The 26,044-nt window shown below is 39.1% G+C and overlaps 2 protein-coding genes and 1 long non-coding RNA gene across 4 annotated transcripts; 2 read left to right on the forward strand and 1 right to left on the reverse strand.

Moving 5' to 3' along the window:
- Nucleotides 1-4,598: 4,598 nt before the first annotated feature.
- On the reverse strand, nucleotides 4,599-5,896 carry LOC124404449. The gene is made up of 2 exons (XR_006929010.1): nucleotides 5,826-5,896; nucleotides 4,599-5,678 (listed from the first exon to the last, which is right to left on the reverse strand). It is a non-coding gene; the product is annotated as an uncharacterized LOC124404449 (long non-coding RNA).
- A 1,983-nt stretch (nucleotides 5,897-7,879) lies between these two features.
- LOC124404855 (Krueppel homolog 1-like) lies at nucleotides 7,880-13,360 on the forward strand. 2 transcript variants are annotated; one of them, XM_046879309.1, is made up of 2 exons: nucleotides 7,880-8,183; nucleotides 11,468-13,360. In XM_046879309.1, the coding sequence occupies exon 2, from the start codon at nucleotides 11,494-11,496 to the stop codon at nucleotides 13,003-13,005; it is 1,512 nt and encodes a 503-aa protein (XP_046735265.1). In that variant the 5' UTR covers nucleotides 7,880-8,183; nucleotides 11,468-11,493; the 3' UTR covers nucleotides 13,006-13,360. The 2 variants fall into 2 exon arrangements, with proteins under 2 accessions (XP_046735265.1, XP_046735264.1); XM_046879308.1 differs by lacking the exon at nucleotides 7,880-8,183 and adding an exon at nucleotides 10,672-11,157.
- A 6,256-nt stretch (nucleotides 13,361-19,616) lies between these two features.
- LOC124404857 (aspartate aminotransferase, mitochondrial) lies at nucleotides 19,617-24,181 on the forward strand. Its single transcript, XM_046879310.1, has 8 exons — nucleotides 19,617-19,898; nucleotides 21,200-21,356; nucleotides 21,437-21,565; nucleotides 21,759-21,980; nucleotides 22,932-23,088; nucleotides 23,195-23,293; nucleotides 23,373-23,689; nucleotides 23,778-24,181. The coding sequence occupies exons 1-8, from the start codon at nucleotides 19,813-19,815 to the stop codon at nucleotides 23,898-23,900; spliced, it is 1,290 nt and encodes a 429-aa protein (XP_046735266.1). The 5' UTR covers nucleotides 19,617-19,812; the 3' UTR covers nucleotides 23,901-24,181.
- Nucleotides 24,182-26,044: the final 1,863 nt, after the last annotated feature.

The raw sequence follows: 26,044 nt of genomic DNA on the forward strand, positions 1-26,044 counted from the left end.
TGTCTATGAGTTTTACATACGAATCCCCATGCTTGCCCGCGCCGCCGAAAGAGCGATGATCGCAACGAACCTAGTGGCGACTAGTGAACTACCATCGTATCTTCAAATAGCGCCCCTACCCGTTTCAGTAGAGTTTTCAGACCTGTATGTAAAGGCCGAAGTATTGTATTTTGTTATTTTGAATAAACTCGAGTGGAATATTTTACATATATTCTTGAAAAATAATCATCGTCGTTCATGACTACAAATCTACAGTGTGATCACAGAGTACGTCATGTTGGGTTTACTTGACGGCAACTTGATGGTGATACATTACTGAGCTCTCGACTGACGACCAATTGAATGTTTACAAAGCAACAGACATTAACTGTGACTGTTTCCTTATCTCTCATTTTGTTGTTAGCACAGGCAAGACAGGGAATACGCAGTCCATGCTCTATGTATATGATTACGCTACGATCGTTTCGGTAAAGCAGGAGGGATACAAAACTACTGTCAGTCATGACAACAAATAGCGAAACATGTTCATAGAGATGTAAAATGGCTTAATATTAGAACGTAGTAGGATAGCGATTTTGTAGAAATCCTCTTTTTTATATACTGCGTAAAGTCAAGGTAATAGAATAGCTCGTCGATTTCTGATTATTGACAAAGTTCCAACCGATTTTGAAAACATCAAAATTAGATGTTTCATACTCTATTTCGACCAGTCCCATGTCGATCAGGCCACGCAATAAGAAGGCACAACAGACAAACCTAGAAATGTAGTTGTATCTTTCAATTGCTTGATCTAAAAATGCTTTCACATACGCATTGAGTCTCGTGGGTCTTCTTTATCTTAGTTAGCACGCTGGCCGATTTGGTTTTTTGAAAAAATATGGCAATGGTTTTCACTGGAAAATTTTTAAAGAGAATTGAGCCTATGGGTCAAAAACAGCTTACGTCAACTTGAGTCATTTTTTCGAATACGCTGATCTTGGTCTTGTGTATCATATTAGCTATATACCCTGTGAATCCTGGATGTTTCCGTCAACTTTTAATGCTGCAGTGACCATGACAGGCGCTGCACGCACCGTGCTGAAATACTAAGAGCTGAATCTTTACTTCCCATTTTTCCTGTCAAAACTTAAGTCGACCCAAGTCGTTATTTAACCCGTAGGCTCAATTGTAAACACAAAGTAGCCCCTAATCAGCAAACAAAAGGCCTGCTCATCTTCTTGCGTAAGAAAACTGTTCAACATTGGTAGTACGATACCCAAAATTTCCAGAACTACTCCAACAGTTGCAGTAACTACATCTGGGTATTAAGTATAACAACATTTTTCGTGGATAGTGTCGAGACAATCCACAAGCTACAATTTTAACCCATTATCCACAAAGCTGCAAGATATACAACGAAATAGCCTCCGACTAATAACTCGTATGGTATTCATCGAGTCTCATACGATTGGTGGAACCACGGAGAAGTGTTATTTTCACAAGCTGCACGTGGAGTCGTTGACCCAAGCGCAGCAACGATCAATAAGAGACCCTACCGGATCCTTAGTTGCGACAAGATTGTTGTGGATGGTAACAGTATTCAGTGGGTTACGCAACTGCCAGCAAAGTTTACTCACGCATTCCGAGACCTTAGACTCTGAAGCCTAGAAACTAGAGTCGAAAATGTTGAGAGTACGGTCCTGCACGCGGGTTCTCTGAAACTTCACTAGACGGATGTGTCGTTGTAATGTCGACACTGAAATGATTCCAACTTAACAACACTGACACCAAAATATAATTATCAAATTCACTTCTAGTTTCGTATTGTATGTACATACATAGAGTGTTCTTATTGGTAGTTTCTTTCTTCAGAAAAAGTGTCATATACATCGCATAATTATAACTCTAGGAGTACACGAATGATTTCAAAAACAGATATAATTATGTCTCAAAATGGTAAAGCAGGAATTGAAAAATTCTCTGCAACGATTTTGTGCTAATTTCTTGAATTTTATATATACTTCCAAAGTTATGACGATGCATATACCATACATCTTTACTACATATTCACGTATTCGAGGTTTGAATAATCGCCTCTGATAATTTTCAAATGACCGTCCGGATTGGCGCGCGAGTTTGATGATCTTCAGGCTCAATCAATTCGGTTCTACTGATTGTTTCTTTAGAACCGTTTCGATTTTGACCAAAATTGGTCGAGTCGTTTCTGAGTTATTTGCGAAAATAAAGACTTTTTTATCTGGGAATAACTGCAAAATGGATAGACCAATTCAAACCAAATTCGTGCTGTTGATTTCGCTTTATTGAACTCAGAACTTATTCATTGTTTAGCAAAATCTGGCGAGCCATCTGACACTGATTTACTTTTGGCCGTGAACACAGATCACGAATTCATGTATTCCACGTGCAAAAGTAATTAATAAATTTCTGTTGGAGATTGTGTTATTGACTTAAGCGGTGGAAAAAGGGAATCTGACCCTCTGTCAGATCCGAAGATTGAAAGTCGCGCAGAGCCTGGCCAACGACCTGGATATTATCATAGATGTACCTTGGGGTCCAAAAACCGATGACTTGGTTGTTACGTAAGCGTAGGCATGAACTGTAGGAAGAGTAAGTAGGAAGAGAAAGCGGCACGTCTGCATTTGTTCACGGCCTTGTGGCTTCATGCATCTACGAACGTCATGGATGCCTACCAGTTGCACACGTGTCTTCGGTCAGCGACCTTCCCCGTGAATTCTGCCCCACCTACACACCTAACCCACCAGGAAAGCGAGAGGCTCGTTCATTTCGATCCCGATCGTCAAGTTGAAATATCGTAATGGTCGTCAGACTTCCTTCTGGAATCGTAAATTACTACTACAAATATGCGAATGCCTTCTTTCTAGGATCAAATTGAATTTCTGTTATCAAAGCCTTATGATATTGCTTTGAAAAATGAAGTTCAATTTGATCATAGAGAGAACATGATTCGCGTATTAAAAGGGGCCCGATTTTACAGAAACCAGATCTACAAAGCGAATTTTTCACACAAAATATCCTATGGTTACTTTTATACAGAAATTTTGACCTATAGAATAAAATGGGCGTCAGGACGGATTCTACAGAATTCAGTCCTACGGAAATGAATTCTGGTAGGAGAGGACCGTTTTTACAGAAATCATGTCTACAGAGTTCAGTTATACATAGAGGTGTCTAACTTTTTCTAGATTTTGGGATGATACAGGCACCATCTGCGTTCGTATTGGGGAATTGTGCGTTGCGTTGTCGGATATGCCTAATTTATTCCAATCTTACGGTGCCAGAAATTAATTAAATGCAGCTTCTGGACGAATACTTTTGAACTTATTTTATATATTTTTTTGTCGAAACTATATAGAAACGGTATTCTGCTGATACAATTGATTTATGTGGGACTGGGTTCTGCAAAATCGCTCCTGACGCCCATTTTATTCTGTAGAACAAGTATTTCTGTGGAAAAGGACCTGTAGGATATTTTCTACAAAACATTCGCTTTGTAGAACTGGTTTCTGTAGGCCCGGTGCTTCCCCTCGTAAATTCACCAATGGAAATGGAGCTCAAATGGCATGCTATGAACTTTATCTGAATACCAGTTTTTCATTTGTGGTCTCGAAGAGAATATTCTCATCATTACACTCACATCAATTTCATCCTCGCAATTACAGAATTACTCAGTTCTTCCAAGGACAATGATTTGAGCGGTGAAAATGTCAATATTATGTACGGTTTAGTCTGAAATATTTTTTAATAAATCATTGGCGATTTTTGTTTCAGTGATATTGCAAGTACATTGATAAAGTATGTTGCATCGTATTTCAATGGAAATTGTTTACAAAACTACATTTGCAACTGGCCACGAAAAGTGATCATTATGCCAAATTACCAGCAGCTAATATTACAGTTTGATTCAAAGTACTGCTGTGCATAATCTGCACTCTACAGATCTCTACTTGCGCAAACGTCTGCACTTGCTCGGTCGAGACGATTCGCAGGTATCCTGTTGGTAAATTGAAAATTGCAAGTGAAGACCAAGCGGTTCCATCCATTGGAACAGTTAGCACACCATACTCTGTAGAGAAAAGAGGAATTACTAAGCAAACTATGTTGTAGAAGAGAAGGATGAAGTAATTTGATGTTTAACAAAATAACCCAATTTCGGTGACGAAAAATATGATGCCTGTTCTTTGAGTTGCAGTTTATACTTTGTTTAAATTTTTGCTCGCCCAAGGTTGTGAAAGTAACAAGATAATTAATGCTTAAAGTATTGGTTAGCTACGTTTGACTGTTACTTTCGTGCGATGTAACAGGACGTAAAATTATTGCGACTTACTTTGCCAAGTTCCTAATGTTACAACAAAAAATATGCGTAACAGCGAGAAGAACTGAAAACAGTCACCAGACGCCACGTAGGTGGCAAAAAAACCCTAAGTGATAAATAACTCGTATAAGAACTCAGACTGGATCAAGTTGACCTTTACGCCCGCATAAATATTCAGTCATTTTAGAAACGACAATTTGATACACAAGCAGGAAGAAGGATGTTATTCTTATTTGTAAAAAAATAAATGAAACTTTATCTCATGTTTGTGGTAACATTAGCATATCAGTGCGGCATCTACACATATATTTCTAAGTTTACATTTCCAGAATCAATTGTCATCTAGAGTATTGATTGAACTAGTAAAACGATGTCGACATCTTGTAAAGGCATTTGCATGGGCATCAGCTTGTATGTCTGCGGTTGTAATTTGCGGGGGCATTCCCTTCGCCATTTCAGTTTCAACGCGATTGCGATGTTCTAAGGTCGTTGCCGATGTGTAGCTTAAAACAAGTTGCGTTGAGATTGGTCAAGGTACGACACCACTGTAGAGTTTGCCCCCACCAAAGCCGCCTCGCTGATGCCCTTGCCGCGCCTCACCGCGACTCGGCGACCGCATCGACCGGGGCAAACCGGCAGGCCACGAGGCACAATGAGGCAGCCGTCGCGTCGAGCGCCAGCCTAAAAAGCCGTGCACGAGATCGCGGGGTGAGAATCGGCTCTCGGTTTTCGAAGACCTCAACCTAGGTTTTCAGGTCTGAGAGTCAGAATGGGGATTCACACTGCATAGTGCGATCGCAGCGCCCCCAAGATGCACGTGTGAAGATGCCGGGTACGAATTTGCAAATGTCTGTTTCGACCAAATGCTGGGTTGTTCTTTTCTCACCAATTGCAGAATAATGATGCGGATAAATGGCACGAATATTTCTGACTTCAGAGAGTATTGTAGCTCTGATATATATTGAGCTAGGGGCACGACGAGGCATCGATAATCACATCTGTCGCCATGGCATGGCTGGGCGTGGGGAACTCGAACCACCACGCAGTCCGTTGCCCCTCCAGAGGCGGTTGTCGTGGTTTTCCGTCCTACACGTGCAGGGCTCACAGTGGGTCATTGCTCTATACGCTTTTTGTTGAATAGTATTATCACGGCCGAGATGGCCGTGCGTGTGCAAAAAGACTGGGCTCAATTTTTTGGGAATAATTGTCCAGCACGAGTTTCGATTTCACTGCCCTTGGTCCATTCTGACTGCTCTCCCGTCGTCTGGTATCATTGTTCATAACTGCAGCTAAACGTTTAATGATTCACCCTTCGCAACATTCAGAGTAGTCGGATTGTCGGTATCTGAAACAATGTGACAATCTCGCTCTAAAAAATTAAATACTTTTCTGTTTTTTGTTATATAAACCTCATTTCAACTTCAAATATTCAGAATATGCAATCTACAAAATCCTCCTATCCTTGAAAGAACGTTACTATTCAAGTATGTACATTTGGCGAAATATGGCAACGGGTGAAGAACATGCAGCACAGGCATTAAGCCTAAACTCTTGGACTGTAAGCCCATCAGTGCTGTCTTGCGGGAATTTGAGGCACAGCACACAATTAGACCCCCCCCCCCCCCCTCCCGACCGCCCAAAGCATAAATAACGCATTGTAAGAGCTGCATATTTTCTGTTTTCATGAAATGTACTTTTTTTCACAAATGTAACTGTGCATCTATTTCGAAGAAAGTGAGCTTTGCCGAACAAAGAGGCACTCACTTCTGAGATAATTTTTAATAGTTGCAGAAAAAAATTCAATGAAGAATAATTAATTCAAACGATCGACATATTTTTTGATTAATACTAGTGTGATGTATATTTTCTGATCCTTTCAAGTTGTATGTATGAGCGTGTATTATACAGATAAAAGGAATGTTTGCTAAAGAAGAGATACTTATACAGTACAGCTTTTGCATAATTGAGTTGATTTAAAGGTTATCGAAACGACTCAAAACTACAGTTCTTGACTATTGTGAAACAGCACTCGGCTTGGAAACAGTCGAGCAAAGTTTGACGATTACACAAGTACCTGAAAGGCAATTATAAAAGCACATTGTAAAAATTTATACAATTTAAAAATACTAACGATGAAGACAATGATAAAAATAGTGATTATGCGTAATTTAATCAACTTGCACATCGTTTAGACTTTCAGTGGAAAAATTTTCACGAGGGTATAAATATTCATGGCATGAAAGAACAAATTTCAATTATACTTATCCGACACAGTACGCAAAATTGCAGATATATTGCAGCAACGTATCTTGAAAAGTTTAATAATATTTGGTATAAACTGCGATGTTTCTGTGATGTTACATCCAATGTACCCCGCAACAACAGTTTGTTGCCTACTCTTTGACATGCACTTGCAATACTGCTGTAATGATCGAAAAAAAATATCTCTGAAATATCCAAATATCAATCTTGTTTACTTCACCCATCCATTGCTTCGGTAGCCATTCTTTCAGGAACATCAAATAAGACGCCTATTTGTAGCCTAATATGCTGAATAATCAGAACATTTGTCGTCAGGTGTGAAATGTGGATACATGATAATAACGATAACAGTACTTCATAAACATAACATTCGATGTGAGAGGATTTACAACACAACATATAACAAAACTTTGTAATATTGCTGCAATATTCCTGCAAAGTTCTAAAGTGTAAACATTGCAGCAATATTTATTGTAGTGTGCAGAAGTTCAACATGACGTTTTACGCAACTTTGAGCTATTTCTGCAATGTTACAATGTAATATTGTAGCAATATGTCTCGGACTGTAGAATATATCCATAACCCTTTCCCCCGAATAAATGGAACGGGTCCAAGCTCGGGGCCTAAGTCAATTTCCCTGGGTGAGTGGCAGAAAGGGTTGGAATGACGAGAGGTATCCTGGATGCTGCAGCGTCCTGGAACCCTAGCAGAGGTCAGATCCGGGCTGGGTTTCGAAGTGGCGAAGATGTACGAATGAAAAATCGAGGCTGGTTGAAAGTGAAAGAAAGAAAGAAAGAAGGAAAGCTGGGGGTGTTTTGTTTGTGGTGAATCGCCGCCATCACGCCGAACGTTCTACCAGCGGCAGCGACCACGGACACGACGATCAACAATGACAAAGCGCCGTGCGTGCCGGCGTATGGTATATAGGACGAGTCGTAGGAACGTGGGATTTTGCGCTTGTTTCTGTGCGACGTGGAGTGTGTTGATGCACGCGCCGCAGGTCACCGCGTCCTCTGCGTCGTTCGCACCGTCCTTGTCTGACTCGCACGCGTGTTTCTCCGGGGAAACCACGACGACTGCCTCCACGTGCTGGGAGAAACACTTTGCCGTCCTAAATTGTAGGTCGTCGTCGCGCTGGCGTTCAGGGGTCTCGGCTACGCGGAGGGGGGCGAAACGGGTGGGGATCTCGAAGCGCGGTGTCCCTGGCTTCGGCACTTCGCTTCGGGACGTGTCGATCCTTTCCGCTGCTCTTCGGCTCGAGTAGGAGGTAAACATTACACAGTATGATTGGCCATTCCGAGGCGGGTCCTTCGGTTTCCCTCAGTTTTAGAGAAATAATTCACTGAACGAGCCAAAGTTTTATTCTAAAGATCAAATACAACGATACGATACATCGGCTCCTCTTTATTGTGTGGTTTTTTCAAAAGTGTTGCCAGTTCCTCTGCGAATTGAGCGGATTAATATACCGCGGGACATTTGAAACGTAGAAATAATAAGACATATAATTAACTAAACTGGTTCGTGACTCTGGGACGTGATCATTTAATTTTTATCATATGAAGACAACAGGACTTAGAAAGGCAATCAGGTATGTAACACTCATTTTTCCAATCTCATTTTCCTCATTACCTCGAAATTATTGTCGTTATCAATTCAGAACAGTCAGCGATTGCGAAATACGGTTTTCTAATAATTATTGAAAATAAACTGATGAAAAATTACCCCAGAAATGAAAATTTCCAAATTGAATTATTGCGGTAAATATTTTTCTCGGGGTACCGAATTACAATCCTTAATTTCCCCAAAATATCACGGCTATAAGCGATGTCGCAAATCTGGTAGGGCGACGCAAAGATGCTGCGGATTTAGACGAAGTATCCTTCGGATTGAATTAAAAATTTGTTTTTGTACTTTAAATTTCGTACCATCCGATCAGTAAGATATAACAAATGTGTCAAATAGTAAATTTCATGGCTTGACTTATATTTGAGTACAAACATGAACCAAGCGTCAAGACAGTTCATAATGTCAGTGAAATTGTCTAAATGATCAAAAAACTAAACTATGGTCTATGGATGACAGTGTATGAGAGAAAAGCCCGGTTGTTTGATGAGTCGTGTTACATCGAATAATTCCTGGTTAGCCGTTGATTTTAAACTTTGCGCAGTGTTCTTTGAATAAAAAGAATATGATATGTGTGAGTATTTTGCGCAGCAATGCAGCGCGCATCGTTAGAGTGGCGATGGTTGCGACTCGTCAGGATCATTGTCCCGTCCCTTTCACGAGCGGCATGGGATTGGATGAATCAATAATCTGGTCCTCAGTTTCGGGGCTGATTCGCGTGCATTTTTTTTTTACAGTTTTAGGAATGTCAGGAATGACGAGTACTGGGTGGAAATAAAAATAACTATACTTTTTATCGCATTATTCACGGTATAACTGAAATCTCCGTGATGTAACGCACCGTCCTTACATCGCGCGCAGCGCGTTGCACGAGGTCGGTGATCGCTATAAAAAAATGTAGTAGATACACGTGGAGGCAGCGGCCATTGGTTTCCCGTCGCGCCGACTGCAGAGCCAACCTCGACTACTGCCTCCGGCTCTCGGTCGACGCGCGTGCAGCAACCTACCACATTGATACTGGCTATTCCGGTGTGATAACACTGACTTGGCCAGACACGAGTGCTGCTTAAAACAAAAATACGCCACTCTTCGTGCTCCGCACTTTTTTGGTTTTAGTCATTTAAATTCTCATGTTCACTCTTCCTCCACACACTTTCGGATGCAGTTTTCTGATTACTCATGAACAGAGCAACGAAATAGATTCTCCTTCTCGCATTCGGCAATTTACAACTAATAATAACTCCTGACAAGAATTTATGAAATTTTGCAATTTTTTTTTACTCTGTCGGTAAAATCGTAAAAAGCTTTTGACTTATTATAATCAATGTATGTAGTAGGTGCTGTTCAATAATGTTTCAATTGCCAAATGGGGGAAGGAAATTCTATTTCATTGTCCCGTTCAAGAGTGATTCACTAGATTGTGGAATCGTCGCCGTCGCTTCATCAGGGAACGAAAACACCCGACATTCTGAACCGGATATGAGACAAACTAAACTGTACTCACTCAATACGATCCCAAAAAAGGTGTTGAACACTCTTTACGGTGATTTCGGACTGATCTAACTTAAAAATCTGGATGTATAATTTAATACACAAGTACGTTCCATTCAAATGTTTCAAACAGTTTCTGTGTAATTAGAGAAGCTGCAGCGATGGTGACAAAATGACAAGGGCAATGAGATTTTTTTTTTTTAATCTTTCATACTTCTTTTACCTATGTATTTTTCACATTTTCAAATTCGTTGATAATTCAACGACCTGCAACAAAAAAATATACGCGTGAGTTCGCATGACAGAGATATTTTGTTCCTTGCTACGTTATACTCAAGATGACGTCAGAGTAAAATCAATAAACACAGGCTCACCCGACCTTTTAGTATGTCAGAGTACGAAAAAAAATTTTGTTTCGTATTAAAATGTCGGGTTGACGAGCGTAACAGTACTCATTTTTAAATTATACAAAAAAATTTGGTGTTACTGATGTTCTATGATTCCTTTAGAAAAGATTCCATTCTTCAAAAAATATTATAGAATGTTTTCCAGAGATATGACATTATAAGTAAAATTCCAGGTGGAACTCAACTTCAGAATCTCCTCTTTTCAGGCAAACAACTATATCTATGTTCAGTTTGCACAATTTATATTATATCTTAAAGAATATTTATTAATTTTGCTGAAACTGTACTTTCTGGGTATTTGATGGTTTTATGGTTTTTCAACTTTTGCTAAATTACACCGTTTGAAACAACGGATTGTCAAACTCTCCGAAGAATTCCAAGGTCGCTCAGAGAATTTCAAAGGAAACATGTGAAGGGGTTGTATTTTGCATTTTAAAGGAAAGGAATTTCTTGACCGGGTTAACTGTCGACGACCGATATTCTTGTACATTTTGGTGTTATAAATTTTGACATGCGCTCATTGATATCTGCGCGTGTATCCACGCATGTACACGTCTACGGTATGTAAACAGCGCTGAGAGAGGTCGAACGGAGGCTCAGAGGTACAATGGCGTGCATGCGCGCGTGCGTGTCACTGCATAAGTGGGTGTTTTGGGCCGAAAAGATAGTGGCAACGATGGTGGGGGTCCCGCTGCAATACGCAAGGCTTTGGGAAAGCCCGTACAATCAAGCCATACGCACACTAGAATCTCTAGAGTAAGGAGCGAGCGCGGCCGGAGCGCAGAGCGTGCCTTAGCGATTTGCACCCGCTATAAAGTTGGTGCTCATCGTCAGTTGTGTAGCTTTCAGTAGTCAAACAAATACCTACCTCAATCAACCACGAACTAAACTACCTCATGTTGCCTACCTCGATATTGGTCAACTCCCTCGTCATAAGCCAAAACTCTAAGCACACGTCGCTTTGTTGTGTTTCTCGGTCGAGCCAAAAAATGACCTACAACAATCCACACCTCTCGAAAGGAACACCAACTACAGACACGGGTACGAAATGTTCTCAAGAACTGATGTCGTAATTTTGTTTTCGTATGCCTGAAGCTTCAAACCTGAATTTGAATAAAAATTCGCGTATCTTATGGGTCCCAAGTTTTTTTTACCAATCTTGACGTAAGTTGGATGACGAATTCATCTATTCTCTATACCAATTTCGGAGTAAACCTTCTATCTGTTGATTCAAATAAACTTCAGAATTTGAGAACTTCTAGTACGTCTTATTTTCACCGTTTGAAACATAGGTTCATGATGAAAAACTGGTACCGACGGATGTGAATATCGTTTTTGTTTCGTTTTTCAGGTAAACATTGGGAGCGGGTACCGAAAATGGTGAGCTTCTACCCGGCGGAGGGGCTGTCAAATCGGGAGGCTCCACCGATGCCGATTGCGAGTCGAGTGACAGATATAGTGACGATGAACTCTGTGAAAAATCTGGTGTGCAGTCCGGACGTTACGGTGTTTACAGGACCGCCAGGAGAGTCTCTAGAGTCCATAACGGAGGACAAACTGTACCAGTGTTTAATGTGCCACAAGACGTTCAGCCAAAAGAACGTTTATCAAAGTCACGTAAGGTCGCACAGCAAGGAGGGCGAGGATCCGTACCGGTGCAACATATGCAGCAAGACATTCGCCGTCCCAGCGCGCCTGACACGCCATTTCCGGACACACACGGGTGAGAAACCGTACCAGTGCGAATACTGCAACAAGTCGTTCTCGGTGAAGGAAAACCTCAGCGTCCATCGGCGGATCCACACCAAGGAAAGGCCCTACAAATGCGATGTCTGCGAACGGGCCTTCGAACACAGCGGGAAGCTCCACCGCCACATGCGGATACATACAGGCGAACGGCCCCACAAGTGCTCGGAATGCGCGAAGACGTTCATCCAGAGCGGGCAGCTGGTGATTCACATGCGTACCCACACGGGAGAAAAACCGTACGTCTGTAAGGAGTGCGGTAAGGGTTTCACCTGCTCTAAACAGCTGAAGGTGCACACGCGGACGCACACCGGCGAGAAGCCGTACACCTGCGACATATGCGGAAAGTCGTTCGGCTACAACCATGTGCTGAAGCTGCACCAGGTTGCGCACTACGGCGAGAAGGTATACAAGTGCACGCTGTGCCACGAGACCTTCAACTCGAAGAAGACGATGGAGCTACACATAAAGACGCACTCCGATTCTCCGGGTTCGAGCTCCCCGCGGAACGCGTCACCCGTCGAGCCGGTCATCGAGATTTCGCAGCTGGGCTCGAATGGCGGGGTCGGCAGCGACAAGGAGAATAAGACTGACCCTGCGGTGCAGGCAACCGGCTACTCGCAGTCCCGCGACTTCGCCTACTACCTCTACCCCCGCGACCAATATAGCGGTCACGCACCGAGCCCCACTGGTGTAAATCCGGCGCTTCTTGCCGCTGCGGCTGCGGCCGCGGCCGAGGAGCGCACCTTCCAGCCCTCGCCCGAGACTTACTACCTCTACCCACCACCCGCTGCCGCTTTTTCAACTTACGGTCTGCCCGATCCCGCCGCTGAGTGCGCGCTGCTAGATCTCCCCGGCAACGCTGCACGCCTTCGCGTCGAGGCTGCCCTCGAAGTCGTTGAAGAACAGCGGCAGCGGGAGTGCGGCCTCCAGCGGCAGCCCATCCTCACCCCTCCGAGCAGCAACCCCGTCAGCCCGGCCCCATCGCCTGATCCGCTCGATCTCGCCGTTCCAGTCAGGGAGACGCTTATTCTTCCACCCCGGAAACGAAGCAAGATGATACTAGAGTCTATGGAGAGCGAGAGGACTGGCATCGCCTTGCAGAGGCAAAGCTCTGTCATTCAGTACGCCAGGGCGTCGTAGTTCGTTCTTCGAAGGGGAGACTTCGTCTAATCGCTAACAGACTTTTCAAAGTGGCCTGTGTGTTTGTCGTTGTAGCGTAATATGAACGATTTTTCAAGACTTATGGTCATCGGGTACCGTCACGATTTAATCCTTCTTGCAACGCGGGGGAGAACTAGATTGCATTGAAATCGTTATAACGCGCCTCTGATCGCAATCTGTCGAAACAAATGATTTTTCACTATGACTGAACGTTATGTATAATGTTTAACATAAGTGATTAAAATTTTCCTATTATTGACATAGTGTCATCGTCAGTCGCAGATTAAACATTAAATATTTGTATAAAGCAGAGAAACTTGTAATAATTAGTTCTCAACATCCTTTTTCAATTGAAAGCAATTAAAAAATTAAAGAAATTAACAAATAAGACAATGTGATGTCATACTCGCTAAGATATGTATGTATATATATACATATATCGCACATATATAATACTTATACATATATGTATGTATATATATCGATGTATTACAAAATCAGGGAAGTTCAATGGTAATATAACTGACAATTATATTTTTAGATTAATTTGATGAGTTTCTTTGCTTTTTACACATTACAAAATTGACAGGTTTCTTTTTGTTGCAAAGACCTAATGGAAATATGTGTATCGTCGGTATAGCTTTTGTCCTCTAAATTGATGCAATTTTTCACGAGTATAGTATTAATGGTAAACGGGTGCGTCGCATAAATAAGCGCGTGAGCGAACTGAATTACGTACGGAACAAGAAAATGGAATAAGAAAATTATTAACAGTTTTCACTTTACATCTTATGGATTTGTTTATATCATCAACTATTATTTTTATTACCCTATAATATGTATTATACACAATTTTTCAGTTTACTGTATGCATATAAGAACAAATGATCAATGGTTTCCCGCCATTTATAACGTCCTTAATTGATTTCAAATTCAAACGTGTACGTATTATATCGATGATTTTATATTACCTACAACTATATGATATATACATATATCGATAAGAGGAAAGGAAATGCGAAAGGAATCAATTGAGATTCCTAATTGGCTCGTACCGGAGAAAATATTTTCCAAGTTCAATTGTACATACTTATGATTAAATCAATTCGGGGCGCGCTTATTTCTCATTATACCTTTCATTCACTCTTTCTCTCTTTCCATAATCTGGGTTATGTGGCACCGAAATAAGTTTTGTACGTAGTAACTGAAGCTATTACGTTGCTAAACATATACATATACATATTGTGACGTACCAAACAAAATTGACATCTCTGTGATAAGAACTCCGTACTATACCAGAGTATTGAGAATATAAGCTGAGCCCACTGCCAGTACAAGCGTATATATGTATATGTACGTACCCAAGTATTTATATATCACGTATCATAATTTTATAAATGAACGTAACTGTTACTATTATGATTATCTGCATATAACTACATACTATTCGTCTTATAGCGGTTAATTTTTTTTATTTGCGTGTTAACAATTATTATTATTATTATTATTATTATTACTTTTATTGTTATTATAATAATTATTATTATTATTATACACGACGATGATATATCCACGCAGCTTCAGAATCGAATATAATTTTTTGATCCCGTGATAAATGTACATATACATATTTAAATCAGATTTAATATACCATTCATCTTATATATTTATATATAGATTTATATATTATGTTCCTTCACATACACCCCGCTTGAAAAAATGCCTATATTTGTATATATTTAATCGATGAAGAATTGCAATAACAACGGCACGAGGTTCAGTGATGAAAGGAGACAAGAAGGAAGAAAAAAAAAAAATGAAAAAAATAAATAAATAATTAAATAAATAAACAGAGAAAACGGGAAAACACGAAAAGTAACGTGGAGTAAGGAAATAGTAGAGTAGTAAATAATATTACAATCAAGTTATGTCGTCTTTAGGTCCTATTACATTTACAAGCCGTGCATAGCAGTTCGACAGCGATTGATATATTGCGGATATACTAATATAGTATATGAGGTATGCCATTCGACTATCTTTCTTGTGTATATATATGTAATAGTATATATACATACGGATGTGTAAATAGTTCACTCTGTATATATCCGCGCCACGCTGTCTCCCTGCTGCGGGCACATCGAACTGATTACGTGTAAAATATAATAATATTACGTTTATATATATATATATACATATAATATAACAACAAAAATAATAACAATAATAAAAATAACAACAACAACAATAATAATAATAATGTATAAAGTTGCGAATTTGTCAAGTATGGCGGAGTTAGCATGTTGGATTAACAAAACAATAAAAAAAAAAAAATACATATATTTATTTTCTCAATACCATTATATACTATGTGAAGACTTTCGTTTGTCCTCATTCGGAACGAATTCAGCATATGATATAGTAAACAACTATTGAATAAAAGAAAAAAAAAATCGAGTAAATATCAAACTAAGTAAAATAATAAAAAGAACTCTGTCCACGTGTCAACATGGCTTTGATAAAACGGTATTTACGTGTTCAGCTCATTACTCTCATCTCACTTCCGAATCATTTTGGTCTTTATACAATATATATTACGTATACATATACACCAATTGTGCGATTACGATCTTCCTCCGTTTTGTCAAGTTTGAGTAATGCCTGTCGTAAGATAATCAGAACAAAGAAGAACACATTATCCATACATATAGGTATATATATATATACAGATTTCAATATATATACATATATATCCGCCTTACTTACATGTAGATACACGTAGGAAAATACCTGCATATATGTCTATTGCCAGCATTATTATTATTATCAATATTGCATCATGGTAACTGCATCGTAATCGGAAAGAAAGAGGAATATATAAACAACAACTTGGCATAATAATTAATGACACTTAAGAGCGCCAATCTGACGCAAGCCGCCTGCCATTGAGATGTATCTTGTACGTTACTGGATATACTTATAAGTTATTGTTGTTGTTGTTGTTGTTGTTGTTATTATTATTATTATTATTATTATTATTGAAATAAAATAAAAATAAATATAAATATTACTAAATAACTTATAAGTTTACTATTCATTTTAAGACAAAGTACGTTAATAAGTTTGTGTAATAGTTAATTATGTGAACAGAACCCGCTGACGTTGCAGTTCTATCGCAAACTGCAGTGAATTGCGGGATCTCGTTGACCGTTGTGAAGCTGTGTGTTGTTACGTTGTTTCTTTTTGTATATAATAACGAAAACATTATATTTAAATTTAAGTGTGAACCGTTGGCGATTCGTATTTTTCCCCCCCGATACTATCGCATGTACATGCACTGAATACGAATGAATTTAGCGGGCTGAATTCACTCAAAATACTTGAAACTGTGGACATTCGAGACGATTAATTTTATGATTTTAAATGATTAATTACTACTAATTCAGCGGGTTAAATTCTCTGTTTTCAGCATTGATTCAATTGTCGAAACATGTGTCATTTACACTTGACATAATTTGGTTTTGCCTGAAGCATCACTTGGTAACTATTAACTCCTCAAAATGATTTTCCAGCCAGAGTGAAACCCGAAATGGCTGAACAGTGGCCACTTTGATTCTGCGCTATTTTCCAAATTCGCCCGTTGAGCTATATATTCAAAACATTCTTTCTTCGATTCCAGCCGCACTCGATATTAATCAGCAGTTATTCCTGGAGAATTTCTGACGCAAAATTTAGTTATTTCTACAGAGAAGCAAACGAACGAGAAGAAAATAGAAAAAAAAAACCGAATAGCCAATGGTTGACTCTTAAAAGGTTGTCTGTTGGCATGTACATGATTTATTCGTATAGTTAAATTACAGTTATCATCACCATCATTGTCACTATCATTATCGTCATTATTATTAATATTATATAATAATATTATTATTCCTTTGTTAGAGATAAATCTTATCATATAATAAAGACTTTCAGTTATTATGTGCGAATATCGTTATTTCCCGAGCTACAACCTTTTCGAAAGTTGCTGAAAATTTTTTTGAACTTTAACAACGTCAAGTTCACAATTCCACATGAAGTTAGGAACATCTTCAATTTGATAGTGAATCAGATTTCCTTCAATGCACTAATATTAGATAATCGATCAATAGAAGATAAATCGAAGTTTTGACAGAGTCGAATAAATTATTTATTAACGCATAAGTTTGGTGACAATTTTTTTATTCGCTTATCCAATGAGAATCAAATAAAATAAACTAAATTTATTGGAATCAGGCGCCAACCAGACTGCACAGCTTAAATCCGACGAAAAACGAGGTGGGCCTCCGTCTCCCCGCTCCCTTCGCTGCGGCACCCTCGAAATCTACTTCCCCTAGCCATTCAACAAAATTCGGTAGGGTGCATAAAGCCTCGGGGTAAGTTCAATGACCCAATGTGGATCGCCGTGTCGTTAGGGTGGCCCGGACATTACACAGCACGAGTTCTTCAGCCATGCATATCGCGGGCAAGGGAACGGTGCCATCACAGTAGTGACTGGCGTATAAGCATTGGGCAGGGAAGCGCCCGAATTCGGTGGAAGAGGTCGGCGAACCTCAGCTCGGAAAGTTCGAACCCTCGAACCTACCTTTCGGCTTCTTACTGCAGCTGCCCATTTCTCTCTGTTTGCTCAAGGCACACTAAGAAGTCACACGGCTTGTCGGTGAAACAACGGTCATAATTTTTTTTCATTCCCCTGAGTTCAGCTTCGAAAGTTCTCAATCGATATTCATTCTGTTTAGTTCTTACGGGTTAATAGCACCCAAATTTGAAACGTGATTTGGCGGCACGTTCAAATTTGATTTATTTAGTGAGAAAAAAGCTTTGGTAAAAGTTTTTCTATTATCTCAAGACTTTAACTGAATCGTTAAAAGTTGGTCTGATTTTGGACGGGAAATTACATAAGTTCGTTCTTCGAATGCATACAACAAAATTTAGCATACCAAAACCAAGAAATACGTCAAATATTATCATCGGATCGTACGATTTAATTAGAAATCACAAAATAGTTCGATTAGTGAGTCAAAAGTTCGCGCAGTAAAATATTTTGTATCTACTCCTTCAATTCGTTTTAAAGTCCCTGACCTAGAAATATGCCTATAAGACCCAGAAATATGTAGTACAAAAATGACTCGGTCGATAAGGGTAACTTGATAGTTTACTCAACGTTCTATCGGTCTTTTCTAGGCCGGATTTGAGCTGGATAAATATCCTCAGGGATTTAGCTCAAGCCAGTGAATATAGAAATCTGTTGTATCTACCTCTGAATTGATATTGAGCTGAACATCTTTGCGTATACCTCTATACAACGCCATCTTCAGAGTGGTATCTGAAAGAGTTCAGAGTCAGACATCTGTTTTACTGACCGAGTCACACTAGGCGGATCACCTCATTTCAAACGAGTAATCAATTTATTCGTGTTACTCAACGGTGGTACTGAGAGATTGAGACACATGCAGACGGAAAGATCACGGCATTGTCAGGATGCCTCTGTAAAGGAGAGCCAATACAAATATTTTTAATCGGTCAAGCATTCCATTCGGTCACACATTCAGTGATACTGTATTTATACAGTTCTTAGGTGAACCTTTAGAGGCGCTGTGAAGGGCTTAAGGTAGTGCCCTATTCGATTACGTATATCCAAATATCGAAGTCCACGGATCTCAAATGCGATGAAGGGCTTAACAGCCCCATTCTATCCACAATCCAGAACAGAAACACTTCAATGCATCTTCATTTGATGCAGAATTAAAAAATTGGCATGAATTCTACGAAGTTACTATTGCGATTTCCTACAATCCGTACCGTTTTTTTAATTTCTGCGTCAAATAAAAAAGTATTGAAGTTTTTTTAAATTCAAATTTGCATATAAAATGGGACTGTTAAGCCTTTTTGCGTTTCAGATACGTGGACTTCGATATTTGAAGACATACGTCAACATCAAATCGATCAGGAAACTTCCTTAAGTACGCTCAAAACAACAATCAAAACACTTGAAAGTATCGACATTCGAATCGATCAATTTTACAATTTAAAGTGAGTCATTCACTGTTCATGTTACGACCAAAAGTTCTTTTTGGGGTTTTGAACGGTTATAACGAATAATTCATTTCAAATTTTGAGCTGACGGCCTCCAAGTACTCAGAAGTTCGGTTTAAGCCCGAGAAGGCGGCGTGGCACTCGTTTATCATCACAAATTCAGTGAATATGCCGTATGTTTTTAATCGAACTTCTTACGTCAATGGCAATCCATGGTTCATTTTTATAGAAGATGACCAACCAATGATGAGATTGGTGTCGGAGAATCCTTCGTCCCCGGGATGAATGAATTCTGGAGCTATAAGGCTGGTTACATTGTTTCCAAAACAAGTGACAGCGGCGTCTTATAAACTGGAAACTATTTGGTGAATTTTTTGATGACGTTGATAGATAAAAATTTCTCAATAAGTGCGAAACGTGAACGTGGCAGATGAGGTTGTATTTGTAAATCAAGCAGATAACCTTAAGTAACCTTGAAAAATTTTAGTAATCTGTGACGACAGTGGAAGGGCATTTTGACGTAACACAATGCTGGCAGTGTTGGCGGCGCATGAGCAGCAGCGCATTTTTCTCTTTCATTTCCACTATCTGTGGATTATTCAAAGCTAGCCCCACACGGCCCACTCAACCAACTCGCAAGCTCAAGTTCACCAGCTGCTCCGACCAACATCATTTGCTGCTCGTGAAAAAAATTACCTCATTATCATTTAACTGACAATGGCGCAAAAAACAAAGTTACTCACGGCTTCGTTCAATTGTTTAAAAACCAGCAACCATGCCTACGCGACTTCGCTTAAAAACATGTAAGTTTATCTAAAAAATATATCTAATTCTCGCAATACATAATTGTGATGCCATATTTGACCTTGACACATGATAACGATGTTCCGGTGGGGAAATAAATCGATCGTTATATTCGTTGATTAGATTATCTACTTGCTAATCTAGAGCTCCTATTTTAAATTGACAAAAAAAACTTCTGCTTCCTGCATTCTTTCCTCTCTTTTCTCTTCTTCATTTTGTTACTAGTATACAAAAATTAATAGATCCGGGTCGTAAAAGTTGAAATATTGCTTCATTTCTTAGGGATTGATGGGACATTAATAATGCCGCTTCTTGTTATTGAAAGAATCTCAAGTATTCCACCCTGATTATGTATCTCAACGAAATTATGTAACTGCAACTTTTTTAATCAGCTGTAAATAATACAGGCGACATAAACTGGGAAATGTTTTATATTATTAGAAATATTTTTCAGTTAGTGAACTAATTTAGAAATTTTCAATTTTCATACCGACAAAAATAGCCCAAGTATAAGGTAGAAATTGTGGTGTAGAAATATTTTTACACTCGATTTGTTCCAAATTATTTCACTGCTGCAAAATTAATTCTTATGCAAGTTTTCTGAACTTGGCAGTTATAATTTTCATGACACTGGCACTTGGCTATAAATGAGATTTAAGTTTTGGAAAGCAAATTGTAAGGTTCATAATGTAGAACAATGCACAAAAAAAGAAATTTTCTCTTTAGTATAAGTAGCCATCATAAATTTCATATATAGCATCCTTACGTCTGGTTCTTTTCCAATACGAATTACATAACAATATGAATCCCACATCGACTCTGTTGTAAATCCGCTGTTGGCTGGATCTGTTCATGCAGCATAGCCATAGATTAGATTAAATATGATAGAATACTATCTTTTGATAAGAGATACATAGATAAAGGACTTATTTCCCTTAGCAGGAGTCCCCCAAAGCAATAAAATTTGGAAAAGCTGGTCTAAAAATAATTATAGTAATAATAAAATAAACAAAAAACTACCATATACCAGATGACGAATAAACTAAGTAAAGTAAAATAAAGTAATATAAAAGAGAGAGAGAGAGAGAAAGAGACGGAGATCGAGATAATTTGAAGCGAGTGTAATGTAGCTTATTGTGTATATGGTCAAAGGTCAAGATAAAAATTTTATCGTATGAGAACATTGTATGGACTTTTCAATAGTATAAAAGCTATAGGTTTTAGAATTGTAGATTTAGATGATAGGTATTTAGATATATCTGTAAGCTGATTTTAATCTAGTGTTTAATTTTTCATGCAGTGCGTGGTGGGACAAAGTTGAGATGGGGCCTCCTGACGCCATTCTTGGTGTAACGGAGGCTTACAAGAGGGACAGTAATCCTAAGAAGATCAACTTGGGAGTCGGCGCTTACCGTGATGATAATGGAAAGCCATACGTACTGCCCAGCGTTCGAAAGGTGTGATTAATGGTGGTTTACAAATTTTCTGCTCAATTTTATACACTTTCTTACCTAACAGAAGTTTTCACGTTCGACAGGCGGAGGAAATTATAGGATCGAGTGGGCTCGACAAGGAGTATTCGCCGATTGGAGGAAACCCTGAGTTCTGCAAGCATAGCATCAACCTTGCACTTGGCGAGAATAGCGATATAGTCAAAAACGGCTTGGTGAGCATAGAAAGTAGAAAATAAGTTTTCACAGCCGGAGGATTTATTTTTCAGGAATTGTTTTCAACAGAATTAATTGAAATACAAAAGGCTGATGAACTAGATTCCGTTCTCTATAGTCAAATTTAGTTGTATATAACTGTTTCCGGACAACAATTATCAGCATGTATCCAATTCTTGCATTATTTTTCAGAATTCAACCGTTCAAGGAATTTCTGGCACTGGGTCTCTTCGTATCGGCGCAGCATATTTGGGAAACTTTTTCCCTGGCCATAAAGATATTTATTTGCCAGCGCCTACGTGGGGCAATCACATACCGCTGTTCAAACATTCTGGGTTAAATGTCAAGACCTATCGTTACTATGAGCCAAAAACCTGTGGCTTTGATTTCCAGGGTGCAATCGAAGATATATCTGTAAGTTGAATAAACAATTTCTGCAGATATTAGGATCCATGATGCAAACCTGGTTAGCAGACAATAGCGTTGCGCTTGGTAATCAGCTGATGGTTTTGGGCTGATTTTACAGGAATTGAGGAACAGAAAACACGGTGCAATCTATATTCCGTGTGGACGTTTACAAGTTAATCTAGGGCAAAACCAAGGATAAGAACGACTTTTATAATTAGATACAAGGACCCAGTTGGTGTAGTCACTGCAAGATGGCGTCTTCTGAATTGAAGAAGTTATATCATCATTCGATACTTGAGAGGATGACATAGTCAGCAATCACTTATGTGAAAATACCGCAGTTAGCGCATTACTACATACAATGCCGAATACAAGTATCTAAAAAGTTTGGTTTTACGCAACAGTAATGCTAAGAGACGTATTCCTGTAATTGGATTACCACTAACTGCAGAAATACATTTCCTACAAGTATTTTCGCAGGAATATAAAAAGTTTTTAGATAGTTTGGTTCGGCATTGCATGTAGAATAGCAGTAACTGCAGAATTTTCGCACTAGTGCTATGTAGGCTTTGATCATAGTCTCAAAATCAGTAAAATTTTACTCAATCGGTACAGATTGACTATAACATCCTCTTAATAATACCAACTTTTGGGTGTACATAAAACATTGCATTTCCAAATAAAGTTTAGAATACTACTTTGTAAATCAAGGGTGGGATAAAGGTGATTAGGAGTGTGATGCCAGAGTGGTGGTCACGCGAGTGAAATCGCCTTCCGTCCGTGATGCATATGATTTCACTTGTCTAGTTCCTTCAAAAATTACCTTTTCACGCGTTTTAAACGGGCCAAAGAAAACGGCGATCTTGCGTCCACTCCACATGAGTGAAAAGATGATTTTTCGAGGGAGGTTAAACAGCAAAATAATCATAACTTTTGTATGCAACCGTTTCTTTACAGAAAATTCCGGAAAAATCAATAATCCTGTTCCACGCGTGTGCTCATAATCCAACCGGAGTTGACCCAAACCCTGAACAATGGGCTGAGATTTCTCAAGTCGTTCAGAAAAAAAATCTTTTCCCGTATTTCGACATGGCTTATCAAGGTTTTGCTTCCGGTAAGAATACGTCAAAATATTCCGACATATACACGGGGCTCTTTGCCTTTTTTGTGTATTTAAGTACAAAACTTTTGCAACATGTTGATTCTATTTCGATTTCTAGGCGATGTTGACAAAGACGCTCATTCCTTGAGGCTGTTCATCAAGGATGGACACAACCTTTGTATATCTCAATCGTATGCCAAGAATATGGGATTGTATGGTAGGCATGGTGTTAAATCTTTACAGTATGACGGCAAATTCACAATACAGATTTTAACATTTCTTGTTTATCTTTTCAGGCGAACGTGTGGGTGCGTTTTCGTTGATTACGTCGAGCAAAGATGAAGCCGCACGCACGATGTCGCAAATAAAGATTTTGATCAGACCGATGTACTCGAATCCGCCAATTCATGGTGCTCGCATCGCTACTACGATTTTGGGAGACCCAAGTCTAAAAAAAAAGTGGCTTGTCGAATTGAAGGGCATGGCTGACCGAATTATTTCAGTGCGTACGCAGCTTCGTGACAATCTTAAAAAAGAAGGCTCTACGCGTGACTGGTCGCATATCACAAATCAAATTGGAATGTTCTGTTTCACGGGACTCACGCCACCTCAGGTTATTATTAGTTTTCATTGAGTTCGACTCCTGATATTATGAGAGATATACGAATTGACGAATTATTAACAATGTATTTCCTTCCCAGGTTGAAAATCTTACCAAGAATTTCAGTATCTACCTAACAAAGGACGGCAGAATATCTATGGCTGGTGTTACGTCTAAGAATGTGGAATATCTTGCACATGGTATCCACGAAGTTACGAAGTGAACCGCAACCTGCACTTTGTAACTTGCTGCTGAGATTTGAGAAGAGATTAAAAATGTAGAGATTTCAACTTTTTTTTCTTTGAACATAATGAAGATTTTAATTAATCACATTCACTCTACGATGATGATGTGCATTTATGATGAAATTAAAGCATTTATACCCATTTGAAACGAACTTCAAAACATCAACTGCAGGCAGTTTGGTGAAAACCAAAGGTAATTTCTATATTCGATCGTGTAACTCATACATGCACTGTTTAGAATAAAGTTGACATATTTTAATTGCCTTTTCTTAAAAATCTTTCAGTTATCAATTTCAATCCCATCAATAGTTCACTCAGTATTTTTCATAAAACTGCCATACGGACATCAATGTCTTGGGCAACAAACAGTTTTCAATGCACAAATGCGGCTCCATCCCGAAAGCCAAATCTTGTTCAATAATATCTTATTTTCTCTAACATCGACCGACGAAATAAGATCAGTGGATAAACCCATTATTATTTGACTAATGGTAGTCAGTACGGTTCAGCGGTAACGTTGGGCTTATCATCTGAGCGCTTTGTTTGTCCTACTCAGGGAATAAAACAGACCGGCTCTTGTAGTAACTATAATCCTATGTCACAGCACCTCTTTCAGGCAATACTGTATTTTAAATATGATATATTTGCAGAAGGATTCTTGCTGCAAAGTAAAATGTGTACGATATAAAAATTACTCGATGGGTAAGCTCGTTAAAATTACCGATAGAGTAGAATCAGTATGTGTCGTGTGATATACGGTCTGCAAGTTAAGCAAACTTATCAGTGGGTCATGAACCTAGTCACTGTGCGAATTCCAATAAGTGGATCCCACTATCGGGACGGTTCAATATTAGGTTTCATGTTTGGCTGCTGACTACCTTGATTGGTAGTAGCATTGCGGAAATAGGTAAGTCTGACCAACCTGAGTCATGGTAAATATACTTCTGTGAAAATTTCTGTCGGTAACTCTCGAGATAACTCTGAAAAGTATCTCGAAAAGAATCTGTGAAATGGGACTGTGTATTTAAAAAAAATTCTCCGTGAATGTCTGGATTACCATAATTTATAACTGTCCAACTTTTATCAAGAAATTCATAGAAAAAATGAAGAATAACTCGTCGAATTTCACAGAAACGTAGAAGAACTTTATAATAATAGGTCAGACAAATTTATGTAACGAAAGTTGCGTTCATATTTCGAATTTTTAGTAATCGATAGCTAAGGCGAAGAATGGGGAACTGTAATTTCTCCTAATTATTTACTTGACTTACATTACAATCTCATCGGAATTTCATTCCGTTGAAAATACTCGTATAAACAGCATGTGCAAGTATTTAACTTTGTCTTGAATTAGTCTTTTATATATTTATATTTTATATTTGTTCACAATGAGAATAACGTAGGTCGAATATTCATCGTAAGTTTTTTTTGCAGTAAAATAAACTGTCAGGTGAGTATGAAATCATGAGAAAATTCTATTAATTCAACGCCTTAATGTGGAACCTGCCCCCCTAGTGGTCGAATCACAAACCTTGCGTACATTTAATCCGCCATTTTCTGAGAAAAATATATCGGTTATTATTTTTATCACTTCCTATAATTTATTATGTTGAATAAATGACTGCTAACGCATAATTCGTGGATAAAAAATATTCCTTGAAAGTTGAGAATCTTTCACTGCATTAGGTGCAATTTCATTCCAGGGTGATTCATCCGTCTCAATAATAAAATTGTCCTCAGAACGTCTTTAAGATAGTGGATTTCGGTGAAATTGACTTTGTGAACAAATGACGAACGTCTGTGCGCCTGATTGGATAAAAACATTTCCTGGAACTCGCCGTAGCGGATGGTTATAACAAAGAGACGCTGTCGTTCTGGAAGCGAGCTTTGATGATAATAAATATAAAGGGTGGAAGCACGTATTCGAACGCATGGTTCGTGCCTTGCGGCAGCATTGGCGGTGCCTCCAGATCAGCCACACGGCACGATTCCGTCTAATTGAAGTAACCACAAGGCACAGAGCACCGCGGTGCCGTCGAAGAGATGGTAACAGTCAGCGAGCGACCGGACGATCTTCCGCAGCAATTCCTTCAAATGACTGCCTCTGGTTCTTCTTGGGCGC

Source organism: Diprion similis, chromosome 3 (assembly GCF_021155765.1).
Source record: "Diprion similis isolate iyDipSimi1 chromosome 3, iyDipSimi1.1, whole genome shotgun sequence".
In the NCBI taxonomy this organism is placed as follows: Eukaryota; Metazoa; Arthropoda; class Insecta; order Hymenoptera; family Diprionidae; genus Diprion; species Diprion similis.